At 39.0% G+C, this 14,544-nt stretch overlaps 1 protein-coding gene across 1 annotated transcript in view; it reads right to left on the bottom strand.

Annotated features, from left to right (window-relative positions):
* Nucleotides 1-14,544, bottom strand: part of EEFSEC (eukaryotic elongation factor, selenocysteine-tRNA-specific) — an 88,937-nt gene that overhangs the window by 33,567 nt on the left and 40,826 nt on the right. The window contains exon 6 of the mRNA XM_010001602.1: nt 6,682-6,838. Within this exon, the coding sequence (XP_009999904.1) occupies nt 6,682-6,838 (157 nt within the window). The remainder of the gene's footprint in view (nt 1-6,681; nt 6,839-14,544) is intronic.

Genomic DNA, 14,544 nt, shown 5'->3' with positions numbered 1-14,544 from the left:
CAAAGGCAACTTGGTATCCAAGTAGTATTGACCTGCCATGGGCACACCATCTACTTTAATGTGCAATGACCAGCTGTCTCCAAAACCAATCTTACAACCAACACATCACCCTTCAACGCTAAATTTAGAGACTTAGTCTGCAATTCTGTCATTACAGACAAGACCAGGATCTGCTGATACCAACATGCATGAGGCAGCCAGCCAGCTAATAAATTAACACTTCCTTGACTTCTGTTTTCACTCAGAAGGAATGTGCACAAATCTTGGCTTTAATTCTACAAAAAGAATACCCTAAGGTCGATAGATCTGGATATTTGGCTCCAAAGGTCAATACGGGTTTACAAGATGTCAGCACTTAAAAAAGGTAGGTTTCATTCCTTCAGGCCAGCCTTTTTGGATAAATGCAGGACAAACTCCTAGTTCCTATGTGGTCACCAGGACTTTCACACTGCTACAGTTTAATCCGCTCAAGAGGGGATCATGCAGGGAAGTGATGCTTCCCTGGCAACAATCCTCTCCCAGCCTCTGTCCATACTACACTAGCCAACTTCCACAAAAAGGAGAGGAGATTTATGCTTGAAGTACCCCTTAAGGATTTTAGGTTTTGTTTGTTTTAAAGGGTAGGGGAAGTGAGACTGTGAAAGAACAAGAAGAGCTAATCTCCAGCTTTTAAATAAAACACAGCTACACAGATTTCTTTGCCCTTGGGCCTTTATTTTTCCTCTTGACTGAAATCCTGCTGAGCCTCACCTGATACTGACAGGGATGGCAACCCAACAGACCCTTGCAGCCAAGACTGCTTTTTCTTTCCTTTTATTACAAGAGGAGCCAAGCTGGGCAACCACAGACATTAAATGTGTGTAAATTTCATTTGGTCTAAGAGAAGAAGATTATCCTATTTTAATGCAACACAAGCAAAGAATTCCAAATGTCAAGATCTCCCACAAAAAAAGTATGCTGCTCAGTGACAGGATATTTAATTATTCTCAGTGCAAGGAAAAGGTTTAGACTGCCCCATCCCTGCTGATGTCAGTAAGGACTGCCCTCCAAATGACAGAGTTGGGAGGAATATGACACTTACCTACAGTCAACTATTTAAAGCTTGTCTCCTACAGTTGTTCAAAAAAACCCTGTAACTAATATTCCACAAATGCCAGCTACATTGTGCTGAGAGCTACCTGGAGAAAGTAAGACACCCCTTGAATAATATTTTTTTAAAAATTTAAAAAATGAAGACAAGTAAAATCCCTCAAGAGAAAAGCTATAGAAAACAATGTGATACACAAGTTATTTTCCTGTTTTGTTCTGTTGGTTTTTTTTCATCTTTGCACAACTCCAATTTCTCCTCACAATATTCAACCTCTATTCAACTTCCTTGCCTAAGTGGGATTCAAATCAGCCTGTTTTTAACAGTCCACTTTTAACCCCACCATTTTAAACTAGAATTGCAATTATGCAGAATAGTGCTGTTCACCCACAGCATTTACATCAAAGCTTTCCCACTACGCCATTAACTATTTTTGCAAGCCAGTGTGGGATCCCATCCAATGAAAAAAGTATGTGGAAAAATATAAAACCATCAGACCACAAAGACACCCCCCATCCCCACAATACACTAAGGAGGAAACACATTCAGCATTTCTACTCTTAATTTCACACCTAAGAATACAAGAGATTCTCAAGAAAAAGGCACATTGGTTAATTCTTACCACTTCATCCTATACCAACACTGCAGGATCCCAGAGGCATTGTGTCTCCCAAACTAGGGAGAACATCACTGCTAGTACTTCAGAACAGACTTCTACAGTGCATTCAACCCCTCTGTCATGACCAGCAGTGAAAACAAGACTTGCCCTCTCATACGCAGGAACACTTAAATGCACGGTAAAAAGTTACTGGCAACAAAAGACAAGGTCACAAACAAGTCTGGTCTTCACCTTCTGCAAGAACTTAAAACTACCCTTATCCCATTCAGGTAAAAAGAACAGCAAAGTAATAAAGCTCGTATTCTAATATTCTAATTTTTATCTCTTCTTATGAAACGTGTGCCTTTTATTACATTTAAATTTGCTCAATTCAGAAATGTGTTCAGCTGTTATGAGTGTTAGATATGCACTGCTTCTTTCTCACCAAGAAATAGGGTAGCTTTTAACTCATCTGACCCGTAGCAATTTTTTAGTGCATTGAATCAAAGAGAAGAAAAGAATCGCAGTCAAACACACCACAGTGCCTCAGAAAGGGTGAACACTTTACTAGCAACCAGGCAGTAAAGACAGACAGAAAGGAAAGTGAACTATGCCAGAGATATCACATATGCTCCAATTAGATTGAAAAAGCCATGACATTTTACAGTAATTAAGCACAAGACAAATGCAACATGCCAAAACCAATGAAATGTGCATATCTAGAGCCAATCTTTTAAAAGATGTCATGAGACATCAACAAATTATGATTTTGCAAACCAAGCAGAGTTTTACAGGGTCAATTCTTGGGTGAGAGACAGTTAAACAAAATCTACAATTAGCACTAAGTTATTTAAACAATCAACTGAACTTTCCTCTGAATTTCTTAGCAACTGGCATGACATTCCTAGGTGCAACGTATGTTGAAAGAAGCATTTTCCAAAGAAATTCATTGTTAGCTTTTGTCTTCTTTACAGCAAGACACTTAAACATACAGTTCCTGCCTCCTGAACTTGTTCTTGATTCCAAGGGTGAATAATACTTTTCACTCATTTACCTTGACTACATAATGCAGTGTTCCCATGTACAACTAAAACAGATGCCACATATCACCCACCTCAGCAAGAAGCACTTCATCAGTAGCCCCCTCATACACACACCAGCATAACTTACAAAGCACTGTAGTTTAAATTGCCTTTCAGATCTTGTTTGTTTTTTAAGCAACTTGTTAAACTCAACAAAACTCTCCTGTGAGCTTAGAGATTATGTCCCCCTTTCCATGTATTTGATCATACAACCAGTCTGGAAAGTAAGTGTCATCTTGTCGATTAACACACCTCAAAACTTTTTCTTCAGTTAAAACACAAATGGCTCCAAAACCTGGCCCTACAGAATAGTAGATGCTGCTGAAAACAGTCCACAAAGTAGGTTATACCTTGTCATTAAAGCAATTAAAGCATTGAACACAAAACCAGTAATGAGATGAAAAGCACACTGTCCTTTCCACCACCCTGCAGCCTGCTTTACACTGACACAGGCACTAGCAAACATCCAGACAAAATACACAAGTATTCTCAAAATGGAACTACATAATCTTCCTCTGCAAAGATGATCTGGCAGCGCAAGAAATCTCTGCTAAATAACATCTCTCAATAGCCAAGTTACACTTTGCTTTATTTCACATTATTAGCTTCTCCTTCTACCTCCCTGGACCACCCTAAGGGATTCTTCTCCATTATGTTCTTCAAATACTTGCAGATATTCATATCTCCCACTTAGCCACCATTTAGCCAAGTTTCATACATTTCTTTTCATCTTCTTTCCCTCATAAATCTATCTCTTCAGCCTCTCCAGCATTCTTGCTGCTCTTCCTTGAATTTCTTCCAAATTGCTGACATCTTTCAGCAACTAAAGAACTTCCAATTGCATGCTGCACTCTAGATGCGTTTTCTGTGCTCTAAAGAAAGATAACTAAGGCTTTTCAAGAAATATTAATGGTCCAAGTCTGGAAAAAATCTAAATCGGAGATTTATTTTTTTTTTCCAGAATGGATAGTAATTATCCCCATTTCACAGAGCAGGAGAGCAGAGAGAAGTATCTGAATTATTGCCGCACACAAGCAGTGCCAGAATAAGAAACAGATCCATGTTCTGCCATTCTCAGTCATGAGGTCTGCCAAGTTTCAGCCCACAGATGATGTAAGACAACGTTCCCAGGCTGTGATCTATAAGCAAACTCAAGCCATTCCCAAGTGACTATGGGACAACACTCAGGGAGCCCAACACTTACCGGCTATGTGGGCACCAGCAGGGCCATTAACACCCTACAACATCCCATGGTGTGCTATTACCTTAAGTGCTCAGTGTACAGGTCTCTAATACATTTACCCAATTGTTACTGCTATATAGCTTTGTTTCTAAAAGCAGCCCTCCACTACCACGAGGAATAGCTTACTCAAGTAAGCTATTAAATGCTAGAGACTGTTTTTAAAATACTAGAGGACTGACTCCCAGGCTGAGGCAAAGCAAGGCAGTCTTCAAACTTGCATGTTTCCTTCCCTCCTGCTCCCCAGTACATTTGTGAAGGAATCACAGGGAAGTAACTTCAGAAAAAATTACAGAGATCTCTTCACAAACAAAATCTGAGAGACTACACAAGGGGAGACAAGTCTGAAGAATGGGGGGGGGGAAAGGATAGGGGGGGAAAAAGACTGATCAGTTAAATTTAATTAAAAAAATAAAATCTAAAAACCCACAAACAGGATGCAGACATTAAAAAAGCAACACTGACCTAACAAAGGAATGTGAACTGCAGTTGACTTAAACAGCATCACAGCAATAGCCCTCCCCCTACACACAAATCTCTGCAACTCTTAAAGACACAGGTTTTCAAGCCCTCACAAATTCTGTGGGTTTTTGCTCTGCCAGGCCACACTGTTTTGACACTCTTAGTTTGAGCTGATTTAACTTAATGCCTCTTCTTTCCAGGTAGCAGGAGTACCCTAATTTAACCTAGACTAAAGAAAACTGAGTCGTATTATTTTGCTTACCTTAGAGAGGTGCTGAATTCTAGTATTCAGTTATATATTCTTCTAATTGAAAGAACTATAAGGGGTCCTTTTTAATGGTTTGTTGTTAAATATCAGAAGAGTATAACCAAGATTAGGTAACACCTTGGTGAGAAGTATAATTTCTTCCCAGTAACTGAATATACAGAGTAAAAAGCAATTTTCTAAATCTGTGTATGATTTTCTTAATGTGGTTGCTAGTTTGCAATTATTGTTTCTGCTTATACCCACAATACTGACAAAGACCCCTTACTGGGCTTCTCCCCTTCCCATTAAGAACTATTTCCTCTATTCAAAATGGGGAAATCACAACATAAATGCCATACTCCTGTTTGTCTTCTCTTTCATCACATTTCTGCCTCCAGGAGAGAAAACTACTAAGGACACTGGTTTTAAGCAAGATATCATATTGATTTTCAGGCTGAATCCTTTCTGGCATTAAGGTAATTTACACATTATTTCACCACCGACCTAAAGGTAGTTATCTCAGTTGAACACTTAAAAGCTTTTCTGTAATAGAAAATGCAAAACATACATATCTGGTGCAGTTTATTTCATTAAATATGCACTGTGCTTGCTAATTAGGCTCTCAGACCTATTTGCAAAGTTTGGCATTTGGTGACAAAACTGCAATTATAACTAGGATAAAGGAGAGTTTTCGTCTAGCCAGAAATTCTTGTGTTGTGATAGGAAGAAAAAGGAAGTTTGCAAGTGCACTAATTTTGATTCTTAGCATCAAGCCTTAAGTGGAAAATAGTCCATCTTCAGCAAGAAAGCAGGAAACTTCAGTTTACTCTCCATATCAGTTATTATCTGATTGATTGCTGTCATAGAACATCATTTCTTTTCTCCACTTGTACAACAGAAATAATCTTGCTCATCTCCCTAAAAGCAGGTGGAAGATTAAATGGGTTGAAGACACTAAAGAAATACAAAGTACTTGTAGTACTGTTAAAATCTTATCCCATAAACTGAGTTAAATGCAGCACCTATTACCACCTTTTGAAAAGGCTCAGAACTACTTTCCTACCTTAAAAGAAGGAGAAAGCAAATAGTAATGACACTTATAAACTCTAGGACCCATCATTCCCTGTTCATTAAGCTAAGGCAGCATAAATTATGCTGTAATTCACCAAGGATGAAAAATACAGTAATATATAATATCATAAAACCAGAAGACACAAGCAATAAAAAAAACTTAAGATCGCCAAAAACTCATTTATCAAGCAGTTTTTGCTTGAAGGCAAGTTAGGCAATAATATGCACAACAGAGCCAATTTAAGGAACTTGCATCCATTACACTATATTTAAGTAGCAGCTACAGGTAAAAATGATTGCAGGTTTATTACCCTTTATTTGTTCAGAAAGGCTCTGGTGAAAAATCTCACGTATATTTAGAGAGGAGAGATTTCCGTAAACTTTTCTGGACAGAGCACGATTTTGATGTTACTACACTTGCCCAGAAGTCATTTTGAAACCAGAGCTTGTTGACACAGGAGATGTGGCTTCAGGTCATTCAGTCTCACAGTGCAAGTCACAGCCACCATCATTAATTAGAAGAGGTACAATCCACCAAATCCCCAGCAGTCCAATTGGGTATGAACCAATTCCAAAACTTCAGGACACTACTGGTAACATTCAGACTTCTAATATGGCAAGAGCCTCTATACTTGACATAGATAACTAAAGGAGGGTAGATTTAGACCAGGTATAAGGAAGACATTTTTATGGTAAGTGTAAAAACACTGGAACAGGTTGCCCAGAGAGGTCATAGATGCCCCATCCCTGTAAACATTGGTTTGATTCTGAGCAACCTGATCTAGTTGAAGACATCACTGCTCACTACAGGGGGGCTGGACTAGATCATCTTTAAAGGTGACTTCCAACTCAAACTATTCTATGGTTAGGACCAGTTAGCTGATAAGCACCTACCTGGAATGCGGATTTTAAATTTGCCACTTTGTCCAAAACCACCATCTATTATTCCATCTTCTCCTGTAGATAGTTTGACTTTTAGACCCACAAAAATCTGGATGTTTGTTTCCTTTTTGAACAATGACCGACCAATCACGCTGTAATCGTCCATCACCTGCAAAAGAAACAGGGCTTCATGAGCCTACAGTCCAAAGTGACAAGAAAAATCATATCCATGAAATACATTGTTTGATGACTTCTACCTGCCTCTTAGAAAACCATTTAGCCCCAAATGAACAGAGCCCTAGACAACTCACTCAAACTGTGTTTAAGGCGATTTGTGTCTAAAACTATAGACAATGTGAATTACTATATTTCAGCTTTCACATCCTTTCTTCTAATATAAGAAGAAAACCTGCATCAGAACATGCTGTAAAGATCAGTTAAAGTCTCTTTTCTTCTTTGAAACCTTTCCACAAAAAGTGTCTTAAGTACCTATGTGCACAAAAAGTTTATGCATTACTTATCCAACAGCTAAGTGCATTATCACCTACATAAACATTCTCTGAAAGTATAGCTAATGGAGTGCAGTTCTGGAGTGAAGTGACAAAGAAATTACAGAATTACTCAGAGTTTCTATATAGACCCTTTTAAATATTCACCTTCGCATACACATTGATTTGTTAAAGTCAAAGCCATATGACCATTGTAAATTATTTTAATTTCAAGGTTTGTAACCCAGTGGGAAGAACCCTTCCAAGTTGAATTCTTAATTAAGCTATCAGGAACAAGAGGCAGTAAGGTTGGTGGGTAAGGTGAGATAAAAAGCCCTCCTTTAGGCATTACAAAGTATAAGGTGCAGCCAAGTGAGCCTAATCCTGTAGGTGTGAGTATCCTTGTATCCCACCTCACGCCTGGAGTTACTCTACCTCATGGCTGTGGCAAGAACGTTGACTTATCAGAAGAAATAGGGAGCTATTACTTAAATCTTTGAGAAATTTTTATTGCTTGCAAAAGTTGCAGCTCTTCTCTATATCTTAGGAACAATTTTTAGATAAAAATAAGGGTTTCAAAAGACCAAAGTGATTTAGAATGGTAAAGAATTATAACCAATTTTGAATACTTCCCTTTATTCAGTTTAAATGACGACTCAAAGTGTTGCTGGTTTATTGAGCCACTCTGCTTTCCTGAAGCCTTTTCCATAGAGAGCAGTTCATATACAGACTCATAAGCCTGGCATTCTTGTTTATTATTTTGTGACATATTTTAATGTCAGCCTTTGTATTACAGTAAATCTAGGATCAGAAATTTAATTTGTATTTTATTTTAAATGGGGTTTACTTGCTCAGCTATAAACAGCTTAGAAAAGGCTGTGCAATATTAGAGACCACTGGCAGGACCTCAGCCCAGTGCAGACCACATGCAGGAGAAGTGTCTACAGCCCTTCCTCCTCCTGTCATGAGGAAACAACAGCAGTACAGGCAGCCCTGCTCCCAGCTCAGTGGGAGGAAAACCATTCCTATGTTTCAACAACATTCACAGCCTGAACATCCACTCCTCATCTTTTCCCAAAAGTCACTATTTTTGTGTGTGTGTGTCCTCTCTCTCTCCCCCTGCCCAACAACCACTGCTCCAAAATAGGTTGTGAACCATTAATGGTAGTGTCACTGCTTGGCAACCTCTGGCTTAAATTTATAATGAATAATGTCTTTTACTACAGCAAATAATAGGAGGTGGTACAGGGGGAAGATAAGCTTTCAGGCACACTTGCCTTTCTTCAGGTCTGAAATAGAAGACTACCAGAAAAAGAAGCTAAAGCAGCATTTACATTCTCAAAACCTTCATTTTTGCAGTTGTATTAGCTGGTGACATAAAAACATTACTTCTTCCTATAAATCTTTTTTTCCTAAAACAAGAATTTCAAAACTGAACATCTCTCTTCTCCACCTCTGGCTACACACTTCTCACCCTCATGTTCAGACAGTTTTCTACACTCCAGTGAGGGTCTTCCAGATATTATTTTTGTAGTTCTCTCCCCAAATAGCAGAGGAAGCCAACTTTAGAGACATTTTATTTTTACAAGAGCTCTTCCAAGTTGTCTTTAACTTGGTTAAAAACTAGATTACAGGGTGAGCAATCATACTAGGCTAGAATGGTTCAGTTTAGAGCCCCCCCAGCAAGGCTGTCAGAAAAAAAAACTCAGAATCATTTCTGAAAACAAGTGTTACAGGCACCACATACCTTTGAGAAAACTAGTTATTATGACCTACAGTTGATGATTAGAACAGCAACAAGATCTACCACCACTTCGGTTATGCCATACTCAGTTAATTGTTTTTTTTATTTTAAACCCCCTCATTTTTATAAGTGGGCTTTTTAGGGTCTTGTATTTGCACACGCAGTTTAGGAAAGTAACTGAGGACTCCAACTGCATTGTGCCTTTCACTCTGATGGATAACTTGTTAAAAAAATCCCTCCTTTAGGTGATTGCTACGTTCCATTCATATCACCATTATTCCTTGGGCATCTCTATAGGCCATTAGAGGAACAACTGCTTTCGCAGTGCTGAGGTATTAGGTGGTAAGTGACTCACTTCAGTGGCTGTTTGGAATAAAACCTTTACAACCTGAAGTCTCAGACCCCTACACTAAGTACCACATATCATAGTGTCCCCTCCAGTTAGTTTATTACCAATTTATCCTTGAACACAACTAAACAATAAGAGAATGTCTGATGTACAAGAACTAAGATCACTGAGCAGCCTATGCAGTAAAATAAATGAGTAAAGGACAGATGATTGCTATGACCAACTTCATTTTCTCAACTTTAAGACCATTTTATAAAAATAAAATCTTTTTTTTTTTTTGTTTTAGCCTTGCTTTGTAAAAAGCCCCAGAAGCTCATGTTTTTCTCTCCAACTGAAACTCAACACTTCCAATTACTTTACCAGCAATTTAACTCCAATTGCTGGATTTTAAGCTAATCCCCTTTGAGTTCTCAGAACATCTACAATGGCAATCACTTTGCCTATTAGTCGAGCAGCCTTTTGGGAGACCTTCCTGCTTTTCTCTTTTTTTTTTTTTTTTTTTTGGTTATAAAATATTAACTTAAAAAGCAAAGACAGTAAGGGATAGGCAGGCTGCTCTGAAGCAGCAGCAAGGGGCCTAGCAATGAGGGCAGACTAATTTTATTAACTTCAGGGAAACTTCAAAAAGCTTGAGGGCTTTAATGCCAGACAGAGACGACCCCAAAAGTCGGTTTAAGTGCTGCATAAACAAAGGATTAGGGCAAGAAAAAGCTGAAGGCTCCTTGCATTTCTTGTTTATATTGTCATAGGACCTAGTGGGAGTGGGAGAGCTGCCTCTCTGGCTCTAATCCCCCCCGGTGTACAGTGGCGTTTCAGTTCACTGACCTACATTAGGATAATATTTTTTTAAATTTATGGGCAGAGGTGCAGCATCAAACTCACTTAAGGACTCTAAAAAAAGAAAAGGGGCGAGAGGGGAAGAAATACCCAGAAGAGAAAGTTTTCTGGCTGGTGGAGTCTCCCCCTCTCACTTAGGTTAGATCAGCAGCTTAGAAAGGGATTTCAAGTTCAAAGGGAACGTCTCTGTTACTCTTGTTTTATGGCTTAGACCAGAGGACACAATAGCACCGAGTTTATGAAATATCCCATCCCACTTGGCTTTTCTGTTCGCAGGAGAAAAGTAAACATCACTTTATAACCATAGGTGAACTATGTGCATCTCTGGCACATAACACTTCTGCTAATACCAAGAAGTTCACAGAAAAAAAAATAAAATCAACCAACTTGCCTCATCTAAGTAGTATTTACGTTACCGTGCACTGTTTGCAAAACCACACCTCATGTTACATGTGTTGGCATTCAGTTTAAACCATAGCAAAATTCCAAGGAAAAATAACTCCACAATTTCCCTTTGAGAAGGAATAGCAAGCAATACTGTCCAAGCCTGTTAAACCGCTCATTTTTGAGGTCACTTAGAAACTACTGTCATTTGAACACCCTCTCAAAAAATCCCACACATTTTTAGAGCAAATAACTCAATGTCTTCACGTATCTGCTGGGAAAAAAAAAAGAGGGGGGATTGTAACAGAAACACAGGAGAAACAAAGCAGTACCAGAAGGAGATGGAAAGTTAGAAGAGGTTTGAGACAAAGTATAAGCACTGAATATTAAATACGAGAGAGACAGAGAGAACAACTTTTTCTAATGTAATCTAAAATTATATTGCACATTTTATTTCTTTTTTTTGTTGTTGTTTTTGTTTTTAAATGCAAGAACAGGCCTAAGGCTTATTCTTAGCAAACTGAAAAATGCTCCATTGAAACTAAAGCATAAAATAGGCAGGGAAAAGAAGAACAAAAAAGAACCTATGACTACTGCTGAAAATACAAAGTATTTTTATTACTTTTTTGTACTTTATCTAAAGTACACTTGAGACATCTTCATCATGATCAGTGGCAGCTCATTTGTTTCTAGAAAACAGATTCACTGTCCCTTTCTGTGTCAGAAATAAGAATATTTTGGAGGCTGCAAATTCCTGTTCTCCTTTTTAAAAATGTGGCTTCAAGCATTGAGAAAATGATGGTACATGAGGCCACAAAAAGGGTGAGGAGAAGGAAGGAACCGAGAGGATTCTACTGATTATTTGGTTTGCAGTTTGATTCTCCAAAAACTGTTCTTTTTTTTTGTTACTGAGAATTAGATGCACAACTTAGTATAAGGAAAGATTTGGTCAGCCAGGTCATTTCCTCAAGAGCTTACATCAGCATAAAAGTATTAAAGGCTTTTATTTCTCCAATTCCTTCTGGCACTAGAAGTTTTCAGTTGTGTTCTAAAGAGCTTCTTCTGACCGTTCTCCAAGTGAACACACTAAGCTTCTGCTTTGAGCAGCCATCCAGGAAGAAGGGACAGGAAAAGTTCATCTCCTTCTTGTCTCACTACTGCTGTTGTAACAGAGCAAGACATCATGCAGACCTCTCTGCATATCCAGTAACTTTGCTTTTCAAATATTTCTCCCATTTCTCCCCAGCCAGTGCTTCTTGTATCCAAGAAGCATCTTCCTTTCTCTGCCATTCTCTTCCTCAGTAAGGGCATGAGTGCATTTAAGAATTTCTAACAAGGAGCCATAAATGCCACTCCCTTTGCTGAGCATTTTGCCCCCACTGTAACCTGGTTAAAACAAGTACATTAGTCAAACCTTTAGAGTTGACTCAGAACAATGAGAATTAACTACATAACCACACTGGTTTAGATTTTAAAAGCTTTACACACACCAATTAGTGCTCTCCAGCCACATACAAGGGACAAACAGGCCAGTAACTTCCTTATACACCTTTGTAGTGCAAGTTTCCTTCACCTCTAGTTAAAAAAGGGGCTGAAACCCAAAAAACCACAGGCACTGAATTCCTGGCACAGCCTAGTTAAGTACACTATCATTTTTTGCCAAGTGAGAAAAAAACAGGTTGATGTCATGATTTTATTGATCTTTATACCAATCTATGCTGTGTTCCCTTTATGTAATAAAAGCAGAGGGACAGAGACTGCAGACTGTTCCTACATGCTGCACTGCTCAGGACCTCCATCCCCAGAGCAGCCAGTCCTGGCTGAACTGCTACAGAGGCTGAAAACCTGAAATGCTTACTATGCAAGAACCAACCAAGACAAGAGCTGTTTTGTAGAGCAGATGATGCAGAAGTCTTGACCTGGCCTTGTAAGAAGGACACAACAAGGATTACTAAGCTGGAGAGGGCTACTCCCTGGGTCTGAGCAGCAAGAAGGACTTGGGTGGCACCTTCAAGTCCTTAGAACACTCAGGCACTTTCTTCAACTATTTTAACGTTTTAACTGTGGCGACCTCAGGTTCTGAGATCTTAAACATCCAAAAGGAAGTATCAGTGAGACCTGGCAAGTTTCATTTTGAAGAGAGCATAGATGTGACACTCTGCAGTTAAGTCCAATACAAAATATAACAGTAAGTTTGTTTCTAAAGGAAACTGCTCACAAATAGCAGAGAGGACCAAAGAACAGATGTTTACAAAATCCTCACTGGAAGTTATGAGGACAGGGAAAGAACTGTCTGAACCAACTGATGCCAAGGAAGAGGCAAGAGCTGACTCTTGACACAGATGTGTACCCCCTTCTGAGAGCCCCCCATGAACATACAAACATCTCAAGTCTGTCCTCTCCCCTAAGGATCTCCAATTCCAGTGTGAGGATCCTCAGCTCAAAGCCCAACAGTTCATCATCTCTCCTGCACTGCAGTTCCCTTCTGCCATTTCATTAACAAGGTTTGTGGTATCAAAAAATACAAGCCTGTACTAAAGCACTGAATATTTGTAACTCAAAGGCTAGTGAAGGTGTACAGTAGAGGGATGGTTACAGTTCAATATATAGGTTTAGTTTTACTTGTACTTTTTACTTTAAAAGTGCCTCGGAAATTACATTTATATAAAACCTAAGTTACTTCAGTTGCAGAACTGGGCACTTAAGAAATGCCAGATGACCATACAACCTTATTCCTGTCCTTTTTTGATATGCCCCATGATATAGTCTTTACATGACCACATCCAAAAAAATTTCACAGAGACCTTGCCTTATTAAGTACACAGGGTAGAGGCACAGGGGAACAGAATTAATGTTGCATATGCAACTGTAAATCTGGTATTTCCTAACTTTCAAGTGCTTGATTTTGCAACCCAAGTAACATTCTTAATTTATTTTGGTATCCAATAAATAAAATGGTGTATTGGTTGCCTTGCTGACAAACTGATTCCCCCACAGGTGACTCTTACACAACCTCAGAAAAATCAAGACCAGCTGTCCATACACTTGTAAGACCCAAAAGCATGTCTGCATTTTAAATTTAATAATATAAATAATAAGCATAGGTGTTACTCAAACCTTGCAAAATTCTACTACCCAGTCATGTGGAGCAAGCCATTCTTTTCTTGGTGAGTGAACAAAATACCAATCTTTTCATATGAGCAAGCAAGCAAGCAGATTCTGTGACTTAGCTGCTATGCTTTTATGCCAAATTTATTCTACTGTGTTAATCCATATGTTGTCAGTCACTGACCACTCTTTTCTCAGTACTCTAAGAAAAATGGTATTTCTGTTTAAGGAGCATACAAGCCCTCCCCCTTCCTCTTCCCCTTTCCCTCACTAAGCTTCTCAAAACCTTTAACTCAAAAACCAAAACAAAAGCCAATAAAGAAATGCACCTTTTATATTCCTATTTTACAGTGTATTTTAACTAGTGAATGTGCTGTGTATTTTATTCACCTGATTGCCTTCATCTCTGCATTATGACTGTATTGAGCCTGCCATCAGCAGCCAAGAAGAGCCAAACAAACTCATGGTCAGACTTCAAAGCAGGAAAAATATTAATTGTGGCGTCTGCATGTTTACAAGTAGATGGAGGGACATCCAGCCCTTCTCCCAGCTAGTCACAGGAGGTTCTGCAGACAGCCCAGGTCACTGCCTGTGCCTGCAGGCAGCACTCAATCCACTCTCACTGCACTGTTTGGTCTTGTTACTTACTTTGTACCCATATTAGCCTGCACACACACTCAGTCACCCCAAAAGCACCACTGCCTGGCTGATGCACTGTTTTACTTGCTGTCCTGCTGGAACTACTACTCTGCCACTATAAGAAAACAGCATATGAAACATTAGCCCTAGGAAGCCAGCAAAACATCCTTAACTAGAAATAGGTTAGATGGAAAAGTAACTTATTTTTACCCTCTCTTCATTCCTAACAGCACTGCAGCCATGCAACAGAAAAAACAAGGAACAGTATTTCTCTGGCAAGTATTTTCTATCCAGTGCATGGGCACAGGGCTGTGAAACAAATTCTG

Source organism: Chaetura pelagica, unplaced genomic scaffold (assembly GCF_000747805.2).
Source record: "Chaetura pelagica isolate M959 unplaced genomic scaffold, ChaPel_1.0 scaffold1037, whole genome shotgun sequence".
Classification (NCBI taxonomy): Eukaryota; Metazoa; Chordata; class Aves; order Apodiformes; family Apodidae; genus Chaetura; species Chaetura pelagica.
Note: the sequence above shows the minus strand (reverse complement) of the source record. Positions and strands in the feature narration are given on the sequence as shown.